We start from the raw sequence: 22,425 nt of genomic DNA on the forward strand, positions 1-22,425 counted from the left end.
GAGGGGACCCATTTCCCTTTGCGGTCTGAAAGACGCGCTCACTAGATATGCTCTCTATAAACAAAATAATCTCGGGCTCCTCCCCGCGGAGCCTCAGCCGCGCTGTCCCCCAGGGGGGCCCTCAGCCAGAGGCTCGAGTGCCCTCCCCCGCTTGACTTGAATTTGGCCGAACTCCATTAAACTCGGGTCGTAGCGTCCAGAAAGTCTGAGTTACCTGGGCACTTCGCCCTCCGGGCATCCCGCTCGCAGGAGGCGCCCGAGTACCGCCAGGCGCGCGGGGAAAGCCCAGCCCGCCCGCCTTCCGGAAAAGGCCGCACAGGTGGATCCAGCGCGCAGCGCTGAGAGCTCTGGATAGAGGGAGAAAGTTGCAGCCGTGCCCGAGTGCGAACGCGGAGAACCTGTTCTTGGTAACGGATGATTGTATCCACTCGCAGTCATTGTGTCGAAGAAATAAGTGCCCGACGTATGAAATATCTAAGTAGCGAAACAAAGGGAAGCGAGTAAGAAACGTCAAGAATTCTGTTCAAAGCTAAGAGCCCCTTCTCATCAGCAGGCAACCCTACTCTCTAAAGTATAAACTTTTAAATCCACTATCCCCAAATTACAAAAACACAAGTCACTTTCAAACTTGTAGCAGAACGCCGAATTTTCAAATGCGGCGCGTTGCTCGGCCTGAGGTCCGGCCCGAGGGCAGGGAGGGGCTCATCCCTGATCGGAGGTTCTCTGCCAAAGTCTGCTCTCCGAGAGCAAAGGTTCCCACCAGACTGAGTTACTGGTAGCTTCGCGGGTCCAAGGCGAAGGCCAAGGAAACAACGTCTCAGTTGCGGGGAAGTGTCTAGCAGCCGGGGCGCGCGGCGGGCGGCACATCGGGAGAGAAGGCCGCCTAGGTCGCCGAGCCCCGTGGGTGGCCCAGCGATGGCAGAGGGACCGGCGGGCGGCGGCCGCGTCGAGGTGCACACTCGACGCCAGGGGGCGCCCTTTCCAGCCCGGCGGCCGCGCGCCCCGCCCCCGCCCGCGCCCAGCGCCCCTTGTCCTGCACAGCGCCGCCAGACGCGCCGAGCAGCCTTCTCCTGTCCAGCGGCTAGCGCTGTGTCGCCTGCCCCTGCCGCCCTCCGGGCTCTGCGCGAGGAGGGCGTGGGGGGACAGAGCGTGCGGCCCGAGCCTTCCAGCGGCGGGGCCCGTCTCCCGGAGCAGCGCCGCACTGACCGCGCCGAGCGCCCCGAGCCTCCGAACAATGGGGCCGCGGTGGCTGCTGCTCGTCGTCGCGGGGCTCAGTCTATGCGGTCCCTTGCTGTCGGCCCGCGCCCGAGGCCCCAAACCAGGTGAGAGTTGCCCCCGGCATTGCCTCCCTGTCCCCACCCCCGGCCCCGCAGCCCGGGCCTCCTCGGGAGTGGGGAGGGCGGGAAGACGAGGGACGCTGCTGCTCCGGGACTCAGTGGGTGCCCCTGACTGCGCCTTCTGCCACAGCGTCCCCCGGGAGCCAGACGGGCGTTCGGGCTGAGATCGGAGTCACCCCAACTCATATCCAGGTGGGGTGCCCGTCCTACCCCCTCTGCGGGCTCAGCTGATGCCCCTTTGCACTGGGTTTTGGAGGATGCAGCCGGCCCCGCGGCAGGGTTTTGGATATGGAGGAGGAGCGGGGTCGGATTTTCTTGGGGAAGCCTGAGGGACCTCGTTGCATTTGTTGTCACTGTGTGGCCTTTTTCTCCCAGGACCACCCCAAAAAGAAAGCGTTTCACGTTGCTCCACCAATAAACTTTCCGGGTTTTTCAAGATGCGGTCGAGAACCGCTCCCGCTGAAGTTTTGTCTCGTTGGAATTGTTTTTCTTGCACAGTTTGCAGGCCAGGAAAGTGGTGTAGAGAAAAGCTTAGTGCCTTGGCCTGCTTAATAGAAAACCACAGGCCTTGTGTGCAGGAGGCGGTCATGGTGCGGGATGTTGGGTGCTAACAGGATAGCCACGAGGCGGTGGCAGCGGTTGGGAGGCTTTGTTTGTTTGTTCTCTAGAACCCAGTCTTCCAAGCTTCCAAGTGAGTTGAGGAAAGAGATCCCCTCCTCAGAATCCGGCTCCCTCAGACACTATGGGATAAAACCATTTCAGTTTCTGATCTGCTGGGAGCAGGAGGTTTCTCACCTAGAATACATTCATTATTAATAGTGTGTATTTTTAAGTATCTGACTGCTTGAGCAAATAAATGTATTTTCCAACCTCTTGCTCTTAAAAAAGCAGGGCGGAGAAGTTGCTTTTAGCCTGTAAAAACCCTAGTTAAAAAGGGAGGGAGGAAATGTTTTTATTTCTTTGTAGCAATAGTACTTTGTAAGCTTCCAGCCCCCTTTTTTTCACTTAGAAACAAATTCTAGCTGTTTTTCTTATTATTTGTGAAAGACTGTGTGCTCTGTATTGTTTTCACACCAGAAGGAGTGTAGGCATATGGAGATTAAGAGGTGACAGAGACAGCATTTTCCCTGCTCTCCATGTTTGCTCAGGGTGAGTTTTGAGGTGTTGCTTTTAGGAACACTAAGAGGCCCACATAGGAACCCAAAGATTTTTGGCCTGTGTTAGCTAGAGAAGTCAAGACTGCTGTTTCTTCCACACTTCTTACTTTCTTGTCAACCCGAGTGGGGCATGCTAGGATGCACAGAGCTGGCATAGGCAGAAAGAGAACTGAATAACGTTGGCTGATTTCTCTACGCTGGATTCTGGGACCACTTTGGGAGGGAGAGAAGAAAAGAGGATGAGAGAAAAAAGGAGCTCATGTTAAGTGTCATATTCTGAGAAAAAAAAAAGTACCATATTCTGGGTCAAACCCTGGGCCCGAAGGCATTTTCACTTCACATTATCTCATTTCACCCTCTCAAATGTTTATCCCCTTTTGCTGATTCTGAAATTAAGTCTCAGAGATGATGCACCCAAATTCCAAATGGAGGAGGGGGTCCTGGATGCAAGAAATAAGTGGGGCTTTGTCTTTGGAGTTTTAAATCACTAATAAAATCAACCAAAAATAGGTCTGCTTTTTATTATCACCGTGCACCCGCAGTTCTAAACAATGTCTGTCTTAACCAGCTCTATGTGATGTGAGGCACTGAGAGACCCCAGCTATAGGAAATGCCTCCAGGACTGGCCCTGCCCACCATTGTGAGCTTTCTTGAAGCACTGTCGGGCTTTTTGTCCCCCCACTCATTTTAGCATTTCCTGCATTGTCACTTTGTGAGTATGTCATCTCCCAGGCTAAGATTATAAACCTCCGTTTATCCCTGTGGAGTCTAGAACAGATATTCACTCAGCAGATACTTGTTGAGAAATTCCTAAGTTCTTAACCAGTTTACATTCCTTTGTCCAGGCAATTTAAGTAAGGTGCTTTCATCAAAGAGCGTCAGTGTCCTACAGGTGATGTTCATAAATTCTATAAAGAGCTGGAGAGTGAAATTTACTAGAACAGCTGATGGTGACTGTGGTAGAGGGGGTTGGGTGGGAGATTCTGTGTACTGCCTTCCTACCCACAGGGTCAAGCTCAATTCCCTAGCATAGTGGGAGGTGACCCTTCCCTTGCAGGATGGGTCCCTAGCCTTGTCCAGCCTCCGTTATTACAGAGCCTCCCCTATTACATAACCTGTACTTCACCCGGCCCCCACCCTCTAGTTCAACCTCCAAGGTAGAACTTTCTCTGGCTTCTGTCCCCTGGCCACTCCCTCTGGCCAAAATGCCCTTCCCACACCCCATGTGTTCACATTTAATTAAAAACAGCCACCTGATATCAAGAACCTACTAGAGCCAACACCCTGCTTAGGTACTTGACAAACATTACCTTACTTATTCCTCTAGCCACCCTTTGAGTAGATGTCATCCCCATTCTACAGGTAAGGAAACTGAGGTTAAGTCACAAGTGCAATTAAGTGGAACTAGGATTTGATCACAGGCCTTTCTTTCCTAAGTGCAAGCTTTCTCTACCACCCAATGTAGAGAGGAAGCCATCCAGACACCCGCCCCCACCCCCGCATCCTGGCCCACAGCAGAGAAGTAATCCTGTTGTGCTTCCCAGAACCCCTGGAAGGCAAAGTCTGAGCCCATGCACAGAGGTGTTTAGTAAACATGGATGCATGGATTGTGGTATCCTGCCATTTACTTTCTGAAGCAGATGATAAGGCAGTCTATGAATAGATCCCTATCATGAATGTGCCAATTAATTGGCTGTTACTGAGAGGTTGTGGTCTTCAGCCCAACAAAAGACACAAAACTGGACAGTGGTGCTGCTTTAAGCCAACCAAAAACCTCTGAAAGTCAAATTTCTTATGAATCAGCAAGTACTTTTCTACACAGGAGATATAGCCAGTATTTTATAATAATTTTAAATGGAAAGTAACCTTTAAAATGGTATGAAAAAGTAAAAAGATTAAATTGCAACAAAAAAGAATTAAAGAAAAGTAATTGCATTAAACAATATAAAATTGTACTATTGAGCATATGACCTAGAAATGTAATATATATTTGACAGTAACAGTGCAAAGGAGGGGCATAGAATGAAGCTATGTTGGAGTTAGGAATTGACACTAGATGGCAGTTTGAATCCACAGAAAGAAATGAAGAGAATCAAAATGGGAAATAAGATTAATATCAAAATAAACTCTAAAAATATAAAAATCAATTAATTAATTTAAATTGAGGTGAAATCTACATAGCACAAAATTAACCATTTTTAAGTATACAATTTAGTGGTATTTAATACATTTACAATGTTGTACACCTACCACCTCTATCTAGTTCCAAGACATTTTCATCGCCTCAAAAGGAAACCCAGTCCCCATCAAGCACTCGGCCCTCATCCTCCCTACCCCCAACCCCTGGCAGCTACCAATTTGCTTATTGTTTCTCTGGGTCTGCCTCTTCTCCATATTTCATATGAATGGAATCATACAATGTGTGGCCTTTTGTATCTGGGGAACTATATCCCCTTTACTATGGGATACTCACAAAAACCCCAGAAGCATCATTAGGAACCATGGCCTTGGTTTACTTTTGACTGTGATGCTAGTATCAAGGGCTCACAGGTTCAACATTGAGCATTTTCTGTTTGTTTCCCTGTTTTGTGGTTTCTTTCATTCTGCCTTTCACCCTCTCATGCTTATGCCTGAAACTGTCAGAGTATGTAACTGTCTAGACTGAGCTTCCCCCAGACACTCTCTCCCACATTGACCTTGGCATAAGGCTTGGAAAAACCCAGGGACGTTACACCTCCTTTTCCTCCATCCCGAAGCATCCAACGATGTTTTGCCACTTAAAAGGCCATTACCGGCCTTTATACGTTTATTTGCTTTCAAAAGAACCTGCTGTTGGAAATAACAGGAATAATCTGAAATTTGCACTTCAAAACACATTTATTGAACTTTAGGAAAGGACATAATCTAATCTCATCTGTTTATATTTCAAGTCTATGGTGGATTAGAAGTCAGGTATTATGGTATATTACAGAAGTGTTTTCCAGTATTTTCTTTTTTGCTAACCAGCAGTAAGAACTGTAAGAAATACGCTTTTCATGATGACGCAGTTGCTTCCTATGTGTGCAATAAATATCCATGGGCAATCATAGTGTATAGTGTATAGAAACAAAAGTTTTACCAACCAGTACTCACCTTTACCACATGCTATGCATTCCAATATTTTCTACACTATTCTGTCTTTTAAAAATCTTGTTACAGTCCTGTAAATTGATTTCATAAGCACTGTCAATTCTCTGCCATCATTTAAAACCTAGTGCAGCAGGTGCAGTGCACTGTTCTGCAGTTAGCAGAACTGAAGTATTTTTTGGCTTTACAAGAAGAGTTCTGCTTTCCAGGAAGTGCTGTTTATGATGGTTTCTATCATATCTAGAACCTAATTTGTTTGAGTTCAGGTTTACAAACTGCAGTAGAACTTGGGCGGGGTTGGAGTGCGGAGACAGCTTGGTTCCGGGGGAATTGGTGATTATAAACATCCTTTACTGTGAATTAGTTTTCCTTTCAGCTTGTCTTAGAGAGTAGAGAGCAGTGTTCCCAGGACACTGGACTCAGGGCCTGTAACTTTGGGTGGAGAACAGGCCTGGCGGAAGGGGGAGAGCCAGGGAATTGGAGTCCTTCCCAGAGAGGCCTGCTAGTGTTCTGACCCCACGAGTCAGGCCCTGGCCTTCAGGAGGGGACCCACACACTTCTTAGTGCCTGCAATGGCCTTGGGTGCACTGACATTTACATTTTCTGGTTGCCTTTACTTCCTGTAACCTCCACTCTCCCAGCTTCCCCCCGCCCCCGTTTGCTTTCCTGTTCTCCCTGTGGAGTCCCTGCTCCAGAAGGTGGGATGGGAGGAGAGGCAACCTCAGATACTGGTGATCTCTTCTTCACTCTGCAATCAGTGTTTACCTTATTCTACCTTTAATTCTGGCTTTTCCGTAAGAGGTTTTTGTTCACTTACTTGCTCTTACTCTGCTGCATCTGGGACAATATTTTTAAAATTTGTTACTCTGTTTAGTCCTTGAACATCTCTTTACTATATCTGTCCTGTGAGGACTGGGTCGTTGGCATGTGGCTGGTGTGTCACCAAGGTCAGCAGGACTCCTGATTCCCAAGCAACAGCTGTGCACATCATCAACTGAACTTATACATTCACATGGCTATGTCCTGCCTGCTATAGTTCAAAAGGGTGGGTAGATTCATTTGTTTGGTGAAATGCTTAGAGGAAAAAAAAGTAGTACTCTTTTAGGAGTAGGTCCTGAATTCACAACTTTTTAAAAGAGACAGGGTAAGGTGGTGCGGTTCAAAGGGTATGAGCTTTAGAACCAGGCAAATCTGGGGTCAGATCCCAGCTCCTTCACTTCCTAGCTGGGTGACGTTGGATTAGTTACTTAGCCTCTCTGTGCCTCCATGTTGTACATAAAATGGGGGTTATAATGCTTATCTTGTAAAAATGTTACAGCTACATGAGGTAAGTTAAACGAAGTACCTGGTACATAGTAGGTTGTCAACAAATGTTAAGTGTTCTTCATACACCAACTCCTCCATATTCCAGGAAAACCTTGGAGGGGTTGGTATAAAATGAATTCTCTCAGTGTAAAACTATGTTCACACAAACATTCAAGAACTTTTTCCCCCTCAAAACTAAGACAAAAGAAAAACAAAAGCAAAAACTGTTGTCCTTATTTTTTTTTTGTTTTGTTTGTTTGTTTTTTATCCCTCCAGTTGTTCTACATTCAATCTTTTTTCTTCTTGCTTTTTATAATTTTTGAATTTTATTTATTTTTTTATACAGCAGGTTCTTATTAGTCATCAATTTTATTCACGTCAGTGTATACATGTCAATTCCAATCTCCCAATTCATCACACCACCATCCCAACCCCACCCCCTGCTGCTTTCCCCACTTGGTGTCCATACATTTGTTCTCTACATCTGTGTCTCTATTTCGGCCCTGCAAACCAGTTCACCTGTACCATTTTTCTAGGTTCCACATATATGCGTTAATATACAATATTTGTTTTTCTCTTTCTGACTTACTTCACTCTGTATTACAGTCTCTACATCCATCCACGTCTCAACAAATGACCCAATTTCGTTCCTTTTTATGGCTGAGTAATATTCCATTGTGTATACGTACCACATCTTCTTTATCCATGCATCTATTGATGGACATATAGGTTGCTTCCATGACCTGACTATTGTAAATAGTGCTGCAATGAACATTGGGGCGCATGTGTCTTTATTTTTTTATTTTTTTGCGGTACGCGGGCCTCTCACTGTTGTGGCCTCTCCTGTTGTGGAGCACAGGCTCTGGACGCACAGGTTCAGCGGCCATGGCTCACGGACCCAGCCGCTCTGCGGCATGTGGGATCTTCCCGACCGGGGCACAAACCTGTGTCCCCTGCATTGGCAGGCGGACTCCCAACCGCTGCGCCACTAGGGAAGCCTGCATATGTCTTTTTGAATTGTGGTTTTCTCTGGGTATATGCCAGTAGTGGGATTGCAGGATCATATGGTAATTCTATTTTTAGTTTTTTAAGGACCCTCCATACTGTTCTCCATAGTGACTGTATCAATTTACATTCCCACCAACAGTGCAAGAGGGTTCCCTTTTCTCCACACCCTCTCCAGCATTTGTTTGTAGATTTTCTCATGAAGCCCGTTCTAACTGGTGTGAGGTGATAACCTCATTGTAGTTTTGATTTTCATTTCTCTAATAATTAGTGATGTTGAGCAGCTTTTCATGTGCTTCTTGGCCATCTGTATCTCTTCTTCGGAGAAATGTCTATTTAGGTCTTCTGCCCATTTTTGGATTGGGTTGTTTGTTTTTTTTAATATTGAGCTGCATGAGCTGTTTATATTTTGGAGATTAATTCTTTGTCCATTGATTCTTTTGCAAATATTTTCTCCCATTCTGAGGGTTGTCTTTTTCATCTTGTTTATAGTTTCCTTTGCTGTGGAAAAGCTTTTAAGTTTCATTAGGTCACATTTGTTTATTTTCGTTTTTATTTCCATTACTCTAGGAGGTGGATCAAAAAAGATCTTGCTGTGATTTATCTCAAAGAGTGTTCTTCCTATGTTTTCCTCTAGGAGTTTTATAGTTACCCGTCTTACATTTAGGTCTCTAATCCATTTTGAGTTTATTTTTGTGTACGGTGTTAGGGAGTGTTCTAATTTCATTCTTTTACATGTAGCTGTCCAGTTTTCCCAGCACTACTTATTGAAGAGACTGTCTTTTCTCCAATTGTATAACCTTGCCTCCTTTGTCATAGATTAGTTGACCATACGTGCGTGGGTTTACCTCTGGGCTTTCTATCTTGTTCTGTTGATCTGTGTTTCTGTTTTTGTGCCAGTACCATATTATCTTGATTACTGTAATTTTGTAGTATAGTCTGAAGTCAGGGAGTCTGATTCCTCCGTATCCGTTTTTTTCCCTCAAGGCTGCTTTGGCTATTCAGGGTCTTTTGTGTCTCCATACAAATTTTAAGATTTTTTGTTCTAGTTCTATAAAAAATGCCATTGATAATTTGATAGGGATTGCATTGAATCTGTAGATTGCTTTGGGTAGTATAGTCATTTTCACAATATTGATTCTTCCAATCCAAGAACATGGTATATCTCTCCATCTGTTGGTATCATCTTTAATTTCTTTCATCCGTGTCTTATAGTTTTCTGCATACAGGTCTTTTGTCTCCCTAGATAGGTTTATTCCTAGGTATTTTATTCTTTTTGTTGCAATGGTAAATGGGAGTGTTTCCTTAATTTCTCTTTCAGGTTTTTCATTCATTAGTGTACAAGAATGCAAGAGATTTCTGTGCATTAATTTTGTATCCTGCAACTTTACCATATTCATTGATTAGCTCTAGTAGTTTTCTGGTGGCATCTTTAGGATTCTCTATGTATAGTATCATGTCATCTGCAAACAGTGACAGTTTTACTTCTTCTTTTCCAATTTGTATTCCTTTTATTTCTTTTTCTTCTCTGATTGCCATGGCTCGGACTTCCAAAACTATGTTGAATAATAGTGGTGAGAGTGGGCAACCTTGTCTTGTTCCTGATCTTACAGGAAATGCTTTCAGTTTTTCACCATTGAGACTGATGTTTGCTGTGGGTTTGTAGTATATGACCTTTATTATGTTGAGGTAGGCTTCCTCTATGTCCATTTTCTGGAGATTTTTTATCATAAATGGGTGTTGAATTTTGTCAAAAGCTTTTTCTGCATCTATTGAGATGATCATATGGTTTTTTTTCTTCAGTTTGTTAATATGGTGTATCACACTGTTTGATTTGCATATATTGAAGAATCCTTGCATCCCTGGGATAAATCCGACTTGATCATGTTATATGATCCTTTTAATGTGTTGTTGGATTCTGTTTGCTAGTATTTTGTTGAGGATTTTTGCATCTATATTCATCACTGATACTGGTCTGTAATTTTCTTTTTTTGTAGTACCTTTGTCTAGTTTTGGTATTAGGGTGATGGTGGCCTCATAGAATGAGTTTGGGAGTGCTCCTTCCTCTGCAGTTTCTTGGAAGAGTTTGAGAAGGATGGATGTTAGCTCTTCTCTAAATGTTTGATAGAATTCACCTTTGAAGCCATCTGGTCCTGGACTTTTGTTTGTTGGAAGATTTTTAACCACAGTTTCAATTTTATTACTTGTGATTAGTCTGTTCATATTTTCTATTTCTTCCTGGTTCAGTCTTGGAAGGTTATACCTTTCTAAGAATTTGTCCATTTCTTCTAGGTTGTCCCTTTTATTGGCATAGAGTTGCTTGTAGTAGTCTCTTAGGATGCTTTGTATTTCTGCGGTGTCTGTTGTAACTTCTCCTTTTTCATTTCTAATTTTATTGATTTGAGTCCTTTCCCTCTTTTTCTTGATGAGTCAGGCTAATGGTTTATCAATTTTGTTTACCCTTCAAAGAACCAGCTTTTAGTTTCTTTGATCTTTGCTATTGTTTTCTTTGTTTCTATTTCATTTATTTCTGCTCTGATCTTTATGATTCCTTTCCTTCTGGTAACTTTGGGTTTTGTTTGTTCTTCTTTCTCTAGTTCCTTTAGGTGTTAGGTTAGATTGTTTGAGATTTTTCTTGTTCCTTGAGGTAGGCTTGTGTAGCTATAAACTTCCCTCTTAGAATGGCTTTTGCTGCATTCCATAGGTTTTGGATTGTCATGCTTTCATTGTCATTTGTCTCTAGGTATTTTTTGATTTCCTCTTTGCTTTCTTCAGTGATCTCTTGGTTATTTAGTAATGTATTGTTTAGCCTCCATGTGTTTGTGTTTTTTACTTTCCTTTCCCTGTAATTCATTTCTAATCTCATAGTGTTGAGGTCAGAAAAGATGCTTGCTATGATTTCAATTTTCTTAAATTTACTGAGGCTTGATTTGTGACCCAAGATGTGATCTATCCTAGAGAATGTTCTGTGAGCACTTGAGAAGACAGTGTAATCTGCTGTTTTTGGATGGAATGTCCTATAAATATCAGTTAAATCTATCTGGTCTGTTGTGTCATTTCAAGATTCTGTTTCCTTATTTATTTTCATTTTGGATGATCTGTCCATTGTTGTAAGTGAGGTGTTAAAGTCCCCCACTATTATTGTGTTACTGTAGATTTCCTCTTTTTTAAAAAAATTTATTTTATTTATTTATTTTTGGCTGCATTGGGTCTTCGTTGCTGCATGCGGACTTTTCTCTAGTTGCAGCGAGCAGGGGCTCTTCTTCGTTGCAGCGCGTGGGCTTTGCACTGTGGTGGCTTCTTTTGTTGCAGAGCATGGGCTTTAGGCGCCGGGCTTCAGGAGTTGTGGCTTGTGGGCTCTGGAGCGCAGGCTCAGTAGTTGTGGTACACAGGCTTAGTTGCTCCACAGCATGTGGGATCTTCCTGGACCAGGGCTCAAACCCATGTCCCTTGCATTGGCAGGCGGATTCTTAACCACTGCGCCACCAGGGAAGCCCCAATTTCCTCTTTTATAGCTGTTAGCAGTTGCCTTATGTATTGAGGTGCTCCTATGTTGGGTGCATATATATTTATAATTGTTATATCTTCTTCTTGGATTGATCCCTTGATCATTATGTAGTGCCCTTCCTTGTCTCTTGTAACATTCTTTATTTTAAAGTCTATTTTATTGGATATGAGTATTGCTACTCCAACTTTCTTTTGATTTCCATTTGCGTGGAATACCTTTTTCCATCCCTTCACTTTCATATGTATGTGTCTGTATGTGTCCCTAAGTCTGAAGTGGGTCTCTTACAGACAGCATATAGATGGGTCTTGTTTTTGTATCCATTCAGCAAGACTGTGTCTTTTGGTTGGAGCATTTAATCCATTTACGTTTAAGGTAATTATCGATATGTATGTTCCTATGATCATTTTCTTAATTGTTTTGGGTTTGTTTTTGTAGGTCCTTTTCTTCTCTTGTGTTTCCTATTTAGAGAAGTTCCTTTAGCATTTGTTGAATAGCTGATTTGGTGGTGCTGAATTCTCTTCACTTTTGCTTGTCTGTGAAGCTTTTGATTTCTCCATCCAATCTGAATGAGATCCTTGCCAGGTAGAGTAATCTTGGTTGTAGGTTCTTCCGTTTCATCACTTTAAGTGCATCATGCCACTCTCTTCTGACTTGTAGAGTTTCTTCTGAGAAATCAGCTGTTAACCTTATGGGAGTTCTCTTGTATGTTATTTGTTGTTTTTCCCTTGCTGCTTTCAATAATTTTTCTTTGTCTTTAATTTTTGCCAATTTGATTACTATGTGTCTCGGCGTGTTTCTCCTAGGGTTCATCCTGTATGGGACTCGGACTTGGGTGGCTATTTCCTTTCCCGTGTTAGGGAAGTTTTCTATTATAATCTCTTCAAATCTTTTCTCTGGTCCTTTCTCTCTCTCTTCTCCTTCTGGGACCGCTATAATGGGAATGTTGTTGTGTTTAATGTTATCCCAGAGGTCTCTTAGGCTGTCGTCATTTGTTTTCATTCTTTTTTCTTTACTCTGTTCCGCAGCAGTGAATTCAACCATTCTGTCTTCCGGGTCACTTATCTGTTCTTGTGCCTCAATTATTCTGCTATTGATTCCTTCTAGTATAGTTTTCATTTCAGTTATTGTATTGTTCATCTCTGTTTGTTCTTTAATTCTTCTAGGTCTTTATTAAACATTTCTTGCATCTTCTTGATCTTTGCCTCCATTCTTTTTCCGAGGTCCTGGATCATCTTCACTATCATTATTCTGAATTATTTTTCTGGAAGGTTGCCTATCTCCACTTCATTTAGTTGTTTTTCTGGGGTTTTATCTTGTTCCTTCATCTGGTACATAGCCCTCTGCCTTTTCATCTTGTCTGTCTTTCTGTGAATGTGGTTTTTGTTCCACAGGCTGCAGGATTGTAGTTCTTCTTGCTTCTGCTGTCTCCCTTCTGGTGGATCTGTTGTCCTTAGTTTTTAGTGGCAAGTAAATGTGCATAAAATATTTGCTTTTCTTTTTCTTCTTTTTTTTTTTAATTTTCATTATGGAAATTTTCAAACATACCAAAAGTGGACAGTGTAATTACCCCCTATATTTTATCTGTACCCTCACTTTCCTCCTCCCCAAATGGACAATTTTAAAGAAAATCCCAGACATTGTATCATTTCATCAATAAATGCATCACTGTATATCCTTAGAAATAAGAACTCTTTTCTTCATATAACCACAATACCATTATAACACCTAAAAAAAATGGACAATTTCTTAATATCATGTACTATTCGGTTGGTGTTCACATTTTACTGATTTTCTCATAAATGCTTTTTACAGTTGGTTTATTTGAATCAGGATCAAATGAGGCCCACTGTTGCATTAGGTAGATGTGTCTCTTAAATCTTTTAGTCTGTAATGGTTTTCCCTCTCCTCTTTTTTCAAGACTGTTTGTCAGAGAAACAGGATCGTTCATCTTCTAAACTTTTCTACATACTGGATCTGGCCAGCTGCATCTTGTAGGGGTGTTCAACATGCCCTTCTGTCCTCTGTGTTTTCTGTAATGTGGTCCATCTGGAAGCTTAACCTGATCCAAGTTTGTTTTTCTGCAAGACTACCTTAGCAGTGGTGCTGTGTACACATCTGTGTTTCATTACCTGAAGATTATCTCTCTTTTTGAGATTTTAAGATTACTCATTGGAAAAAAAAAAAAGATTACTCATTGGACTCAGGTGTTGTCAGGTGATCCCGTTGTTAGAAAGTTCCCTATCACCTATCCTTTCACCTAACGTTTTTAGCAACAAGTGATGATCGTTGTACTAAATCTTATTTCACTAAGAGCTTTAAGATGCGTTTCTAAATCTGTTACTGTTTCTGTGTTTATGAGCTGGAATTATTTTATAAAATAGAATTTCTCTCACTGACTATTTGGTTTCCCTGAAATATTTTGTTTATAGAAAAGGCAAGATAAATGCTTGAATCTTGCCTTTGTTTACCAGTTTTCAGACTGGGTCCCCTCATTTCCTCCAAAAGTGACAAAAAAGGTTTTATTTTCCTTTGAGCATCATTATGAACTCATAGATCTTAACAAATATGACATGTTTCCAGTGTTTCCATTCATTTCCATCATTATTCTCTTAATGATTTTTGGCCAATGGGGAGCTCTCTTTGGATCAACTTCAGAGTCTTTCTGACCTGACCCTAATGTTCTTTGAAGACGTTCAAGACTCCTCTTGTGTTTTCCTCCACCCAGATCTGGAACCAGCCATTTCTTTAAGGAGCACTTCTTTTCATGGTGTGCATTTGCATTTGAGACAGTGGAGTATTCCTGTAATGTTGCTGTTTTCTCCTTGGAGTTACTATGTTTCCATCATTTTTCCATCATCCTTTTTATTTCTCTTTAACCTGTAGTATTGAGTCATTCGTGGAGAAATGCAGGGTACATCTCCTGCTCTGTGTGTGAATGTAGGCGATGTCCTGGGACTTCTGCTTTCTTAATTCCCAAAAAGTATGAGCCCTGTAGGCCAGTGCTCTGAGTCAGAACCAAGGCTGGAATGTTGTGGGAGGATGAAATGGTATAACTTCTAGGATCACATGGGACCTTGAGAGAGTATCTGGTCACCACTCTGCTTCCAAGTCCAAATCTCGTCAAAGTCAGAAAAAGCACTGTGCCTGACTAATTTTTAAAAATCTTCAGAGTTAGAGTCCACATTTAAGCTCATTAGCAATACGCTATGTTCAACAACAAAATTACTGTAGAGCCATTTTAGAGAAACCTAAATTAAGTGAAACTTAGCAACAAGTATGAGAACCAATTTTAGGACCTGACTTAGTTTTGTTTTACTTTTTTAAACCATAACTTAAGAATAAAAACACAGATGGGTTACAGGAGCTTTTTGTATGCTGACAGGTACTTTCTCCTTGACCTATGAGTTGGGCTAGGACTAAAGGAAAAGCAAGATACCCAAACTCAAATTTCAACCTAAGGGGCTTGAGCTAGTTAGATTTATCTAGTCACCTGGAATTGGTTTTGTTCTTTCTTTGATGTTGGTATATAGTTAAACAAACAAACAAAATTTGCTGACATTCTGTAATCCCATAAAAGCCAAAATATCAAACCTATGGTGGCAAGAAAAGGTGATACTTTAGGTAATGATATTTAATCAAGGGATTATGCATTCTTCCTGGGCTCCAGCCTATAAAATGTCATGTTCCTGTGGGTATAATGTTTCTGGCATAAACACCATACTGCCCGAGAAGGCCTAGCCAGGGAAGAAATTTTTGAAAACAAATGCTTATTCCCAAAGTACTAAATACAGAGTAAAGCCTAATGAGAGTTTAATTTTCAGACCAAGTGATGGCATCTAAGAGCTTAGTTATGAGTGTTCAGTAGTTTTCAAGAGGCATCACTCCTCTAGGTCATGTCCTGATGCTCATGTGTGTGTGTGCACACATGTGTACCTACACTTTTCTCCCTTCCATGCGTGACAGGAGTCCTCAGTCTGGCCAGGTCCCCAAAGCTACAGCAGAGAGTCATGTTGTTTTAAGGTTCCTGTGGGTCAGCGTTTTTGAGGACACATACCTTTGTGGCCTTAAAATGCCAGAACTCATTCTTTTCTTCTGCTTCCCACACATTCTTGACCTTGAGGGTAGACTCACTTCACACAGGGGCTGTTGTACCAGGGTCAGGCCCCCATGTGACTGGATCAAGATGCACAGAGTGAATTAGATGCTTCGAAAGGGGAAGGAAGCGATACTTCGGGAAAAGGTTGTGAATTTGAAATTTGATTTATGGCTCTCAATACTGGGGCCCTGTACCTTACAGCTTCTTCATGTCCCTCATCATGTTGAAAAACCAAACACTGCTAAATGTTTAGGAAGGGAAGAGGAACAGATTCCATTTTAATTTAAAATGATTGAGAGTGAGCAAAAAGCAAACCACATTGAAGTGATAGGGGAAGAATAATAATTTCTTAACATTGATTAATTTTTGAAGTTTACAAAGTGAACATATATCCTATTTAACATGTGATGCTCCTGGCTGCCAGATTTGTAGGCAAGACAGGTATTGGGATCCCATTTTAATGATTCTGAGACTGAGTTCAGAGCAGTTAAGTGACTCCTGGTAGAGCCAGTATTAGAATGCAAATCTGTGATTAAAAGCCAACTTAAGGTCCATACCTACCACAAGTGGGGCAGGGTACTGGAGACTCAGAGTTAAATAGGAATAGTTTCCTACCCTTGGGGAACAATCTAGCTGTATATGTGTACTCAGAGGCTCATCACCAGATTTTTTTTTAAAATTTTTATTGGAATATAGCTGCTTTACAATGTTGTGTTAGTTTCTGCTGTACAGCAAAGGTGAATCAGCTATATGTAAACATATATTCCCACTGTTTTGGATTTCCTTCCCATTTAGGTCACCACAAAGCACTGAGTAGAGTTCCCTGTGCTACACAGTAGGTTCTCATTAGTTATCTATTTTATACATAGTAGTGTATATATGTCAGTCCCAATCTCCCAATTCATCCCATCCCTGCCTTCCCCCCTTGGTATTCATACATTTGTTCTTTACGTCTGTGAAAATGATACAGATCACTGCAGATTTTTTGCTGTGCCCCTGTGACAGATCTGCCAGATCACCCCTTTAGCCTCAGGGGACCCACTCATGCTCTTGCTGAGGTCATCTGACCTCAAGCTTTCACTACCAGGCCCTGTTCTACTGTGTATCGGTTGGTGCTACTCTAGGTTTGCTTTTCATTTTGGAAATAGATGCCAACTTATTGTATTTTATTTTCTAGTTCTAGAATTTCCATTGGTTGGTTTCGTTGCTGTTTTCTATTTTTTCATTCATTTCAATGAAATCTTTTTCTTCCCTTCATTGAGCATAGTTGCAACATACCCTTTAAAATCCTTATCTGCTAATTCCAACATCCAGGTCATCTTGGGATTGGTTTCCATTGATTGTCCTTTTCTCTTGAGACTGGGTCACACTTTCCTGATTCTCTTTATATCGAATGACTTTGAATTGTCTGCTGGACATAATCCTACTGTAAAGACTCAAGATTTTGTTTTATTTCTCCAAAAAATGTTGGTGTTTTTGCTTTAGCAGGCAGTTAATTTGGTTGAACTCAAACTGCAAACGTTTCCTCTTGAGCAAGAAGTTCAAATAGCACTTCTGTTCTTTTAACACATTATTGACCCGGGGATTTTTGCAGAAACGAATACCTGTGGCCAAAATACATCTCCAGTCAAAAATGTGTTAACTCTAGCAAAGGTACTTCACATCTTCCTTGAGTGTGCAGGTTCTAGAGTCAACCCAAGCCTGGGGCAGAATGTCCACTGGAATTTGGTGCTCTCTACCCTTCTCTGAATTTTTCTTTTCTGGGACTCTCTCCTCACTTTCCAGTGATTGTAGTTGCCCTGAACTCTGTCCTCTGATTCTTCAGGCAATAGAGACTATGGGTTTTCTATCTGAGTTTCAGCCATCTTTTGTGGCACTGACTTTGGCCTTCTCTCAAGCTAAAAGCCACTGAAAACAAGAAACCCACCAGTTGCCATCCTTTCTTTGAAGATCCATCCCTCCCCTCCCTGACATGACCCTGTGAACCTAAATAACTTCAGGTCATTGATTTGGGGGAGGAAAGGGATCCAGAGTTTGTAATTTTTTGTAATTTTTGTCTAGGGTCTGGTAGGACCTTACAGAAGCAGAACTATCTCTTTTATTGCATTATGCCTCTCTGTGTAAGTTTTTGTTTGCAGGAAGGTTCCACTACTGAAAAATAAAACCGAAAGCTTAAAAATCCACTGTACTTACCCAATTTCCAGCCAGTTTTCATTCCTCTAACATCACTTCTGAGTGACGTGTGTATCCAGCCTTGTGGCCAATGCCTCCAGGGATAGAAACATCATCCTTTTCCCCCTGTGGTTTCTCTCCCCTCTCCTCAGCTTGCCAAGGCCCAGCAAAGGCTCTCTGTCCGAGTCTCCTCAGTGACAGAATGTTAGCAAAGCTCCTGGGAAGGAAAAGCTGGTTGAGTTCCAGCAGCTAAGTGCTGCATTTCTTTGATGAACATTTCAAATGGATGTTTTTGGTGGAGGAGGGTAATAAAAGGACGTTTGCAACTGACTTCTGGTTGATACTCAAAAGAACCTGGTTGGCCTGGCCTCGGCCTGCATGCATGTGGCATTTTGGAACTGAGCTGAGGAAGGCCACTGGCCTAGGACATCTGCTGCTCCGCTGGCCCACTAAGGAAGGAGACAGGAATATGACGGTGTGGGAGGTACCTTGTGGTTACATTAGACGATATCCTGAGACTGTGGCTTGGACCCAAATATGACGAGAGATTTGGAACATTCTACTGTGTAAACCAACTGAAGCTAGTAAAGGAAAGCTACTGTCACGTGGATAACATCATGGAAGTGGGTGCCCTCGGTCCTACTCAAGTTCACCTGTAGCTCTGTAACGTTTAAGATGTTCCCTCAACTTTCTATGTGGATTTTTCCACAAGGAAGGATGGATTTCAAGGGGTGGCCACAGCTAAATGGAGAAAATGTATACATGCAGACATAAGGACGAAAGAGAAGTCACATAGCCTGTGAGTGATTTGTTTATATAGACGGTGGCTCGTATAGAAAAGAAGTCACGGCTCTTTTCTTTCACATCACGTCCTCAGCCTTTCCTGATGTCTGCAGATCTCTCAAAGTGTATTGTTCACCTCATACCTCTGAGGAGCAGAGTTTGAAAAGGGTTTGCTGTGCCAGAACAAACTGTGATACACTACTTTGAGTTAGCTAACTCCCTGATAAAGTCTGTGATCCCCTTGTGTATCACCTGCTCTTTACCACCCACTCTCCTAGGAAGAAAACAAAAAGCAAAAGTAAAGTGTACTCTCTCCTTGTCTCTTTTGCCTTTTTAATTCGTTTTAAAATTTTTACTTTACAGAGTCAGAAGCAACAAATGATACTCTGGGTCCCCGGACTTTTTTTCTTAGGAATCCCAATGATATATTTGAACCAATCCCACTGAAGGAGGATGAGGACCAAAATGAAAGTGAATTCACAGAAGACAGATTAAGCTCCGGCAATAGAAGCAGTCCTCCTCAAAAATTACCCCCCGTGTTCATCTCAAAAGATGCCTCAGGGTATCTGACCAGCACCTGGTTGACTGTCTTTATCCCCTCCGTCTACACTGGCGTGTTCCTTGTAAGCCTTCCTCTAAACATCATGGCCATCATCGTGTTCATCTTGAAGATGAAGATCAAGAAGCCCGCCGTGGTGTACATGCTGCACCTGGCCATGGCAGACGTGCTGTTTGTGTCTGTGCTCCCATTTAAGATCAGCTACTACTTTTCCGGAAATGACTGGAGATTTGGGTCTGCCATGTGCCGCTTCATCACCGCTGCATTCTACTGTAACATGTATGCCTCTGTCATGCTCATGACGGTCATCAGCATTGACCGGTTCCTGGCTGTGGTATACCCCATGCAGTCACTCTCCTGGCGTACCCTGGGGAGGGCTTCCTTTACCTGTCTGGCCATCTGGGCCATGGCCATCGCGGGGGTGGTACCTCTGCTTCTTAAGGAGCAGACCACCCAGGTCCCGGGGCTCAACATAACCACCTGTCACGATGTGCTCAACCAAACGCTGCTCGAAGGCTACTACTCATATTACTTCTCGGCCTTCTCTGCCATCTTCTTTTTTGTGCCGTTGATCATTTCCACAGTCTGTTACGTGTCTATCATCCGATCTCTTAGCTCTTCCACGGTTGCCAACCAGAGCAAGAAGTCCCGGGCTTTGTTCTTGTCAGCTGCTGTTTTCTGCATCTTCATCCTTTGCTTTGGACCCACAAACGTCCTGCTGAGTCTACATTATGCATTCCTTTCCCATAATTCCATGACAGAGGCTGCCTACTTTGCCTACCTCCTGTGTGTCTGTGTCAGCAGCATAAGCTGTTGCATTGACCCCTTGATTTACTACTATGCTTCCTCTGAGTGCCAGAGGTACCTCTACAGTATCTTATGCTGCAAAGAAAGTTCAGATCCCAGCAGTTATAACAGCAGCGGTCAGCTGATGGCAAGTAAAATGGACACCTGCTCTAGTAACCTGAATAGCAGCATATACAAAAAGCTGTTAACTTAGGAAAAGGGACAGACAGTGAGTTAAAAAGAAAATGTTAAAAAAGCAAATAACCTGAGGATTCTACTTAATCCCTGACAAAAAGTATTTACTTTACCATCTAAAACAACAAATGTATGATTTACATGCCTTCTTATGAGAGCCATTAAGCATATATATTTGTTAGTTACAGGAAAAAAAATAACAGGAATAGAAAACAATGTTATTAAAAGAGAGTGTTACAACAAGAACTGAAATGTCACTGTTTTCATAAATATATGTGATTTATTGTAGATATGTGTGTGTGTGTATGTGTATTTATACACATATACTTGTATCATTTGCAGTGCAGTATAGAATAGGCACTTTGAAACCCTCTCTTTTTTTCACCAGAGATTATGGAAGTAAACTCTGATTCTCTGATTTCATATGCAAAGTTTAGGTTGGAGTTTAGCTCTGAACATCTGAAAAAGTCCATCAATAGTGAGGAATTCTACAGTTTGGACTTATACAGCTTTTGCTAATAAGTGTGTTTTGAAATTGTCCAACAGTAATGTTTAAGTTATTGAGGGAGGAGACTTAGTACTATCTGTGTGTAGAGAAAGTTCTGCTGTTTTTCGTGTTAAACGTATCAAAGTTCGAATTCTAAAAATTATTAAAACAGATAATATGGGTAGCATTTGTGCTGTTTTACGTGCCATGTGTGTAAATGAAGAATGAGCAGAGGTCCCACCAGTGACCTGAGGTTGGCTTTCAAAGCACCCTGCCCCCAGATGAAGGACTCCAAGCAGTAGGTACAAGACAGGACCAGTTCAGAGAGCAAAGGGATCAGGACCACCATGTTTGCTGTCTACTGCTGGGATTCCCTCAAGGATTGGCCGTGAGCGTATCATGTTTATTAGAAGTCAGTGAAGTAGGATGTGCTATCCCAAGAGATAATGAATATAAAAGACTGCCCATTTTAAGAATGGAGAAAGAAGGCACTTCACTTCTAGCAGTTATGCTGCAAGGACCATTCCAAGATGGAAACACCTATATAACAAACATGGACACCCATTGCGTGCTCTGAGCTCTCTAATGGGTGCTGGGCAAATAGAGTTGAGTCAGACTGAAACCTGCTCTCAAGAATAACAAAGTGGGCCAATACACAGAGTGGGACTTGTGGAAGAAACACATCATTACGTAAAGAAGTGCTTTTAGCCAGATGTCACCAAGCAAGTTCCACATAAGCCTGGCAGGTAAAGAACTTTGAACATTTGGGTTACTTCTTCCTGTGGTTATAACTTGAGAAAAACATAATATAGTACAGGAAGCGTGTTTTTAAAAATAACTCCTTCAGTAACAGATTATGAAATGTTTTATTACAATGTTATTCAAGCAAGATAAAAATTATAAATTCTGTACGTAATATGATCGCCAATCTAACTATGTATCAACATGAAAACAAAGTTTTACATAAGAGAGATTGAAAAAAATAAACCAAAATGTCAACTAAGGATAAAAAAATATTAAGTCCTTCAGTTTGTCTTAATTGGACCCTATTTACAAATGTTTTTGTTCAATAAATTACTCAAATCAGATTTTATTTTATTTTATTATTTTTTTTCTTTGCGGGACATGGGCCTCTCACTGTTGTGGCCTCTCCCCCTGCGGAGCACAGGCTCCGGACGCGCAGGCTCAGCGGCCACGGCTCACGGGCCCAGCCGCTCCGCGCCATGTGGGATCTTCCTGGACCAGGGCACGAACCCATGTCCCCTGAATCGGCAGGTGGACTCTCAACCACTGCGCCACCAGGGAAGCCCCTCAAGTCAGATTTTTAAAACATTAATTATGTCAGTCGGATTAGAAATGGCAGAAGAAACTGGAATTGACTTTGAAATACAGGAAAATTATTCTCTATTTTCCATTCACTTAAGAGTTAATGAGTTGATTTTACAAGCTATGATGAGTATCAAGTACAGAATATCCTCATGTATTTGAGAAAGTAATTTGAAAATTAGGTTGAATTATATCTTTTTTTCCTTATGAAAAAATGTTGGCATTTTAAACAAACAAACAAACAAAAAAAAGAAAGTTGTAAGGCAAGTACTTCCCTATTTAAAAGAGCAAATTGTTTCCAAATGCCATAGAATGATTTACATTAAAGTATGTCTTGTAAGTAGAAGCTAACATTGTTTTTATTAATTTAGTTACAATATTCATTTTATCCAACTTAGTGGAGATATACTGTCATTGTTTATTCATTCTGTTTATATTAAAATACCTCTGACTTAATAAGACTCATTACTGTATTATCAGTATGTACTTATAAAATATTACATCACTGTTTTTATGTTCTTTTTTTAAAAATGTATGTAACCTCTATTAATAAACCTGAAAATTTGCTTGGTATCTGTTTGGA

General features: G+C 41.9%; 1 protein-coding gene across 1 annotated transcript; it reads left to right on the forward strand.

Moving 5' to 3' along the window:
* Positions 1–1,016: 1,016 nt before the first annotated feature.
* Positions 1,017–22,417, forward strand: F2R (coagulation factor II thrombin receptor). Its single transcript, XM_059061391.2, has 2 exons — positions 1,017–1,322; positions 18,853–22,417. Exons 1-2 carry the CDS (start codon positions 1,235–1,237, stop codon positions 20,046–20,048), a joined length of 1,284 nt encoding a protein of 427 aa, XP_058917374.1. The 5' UTR covers positions 1,017–1,234; the 3' UTR covers positions 20,049–22,417.
* The last annotated feature ends 8 nt before the right edge of the window (positions 22,418–22,425 follow it).

The sequence above is a fragment of the Kogia breviceps genome, chromosome 4 (assembly GCF_026419965.1).
Source record: "Kogia breviceps isolate mKogBre1 chromosome 4, mKogBre1 haplotype 1, whole genome shotgun sequence".
Lineage (NCBI taxonomy): Eukaryota > Metazoa > Chordata > Mammalia > Artiodactyla > Physeteridae > Kogia > Kogia breviceps.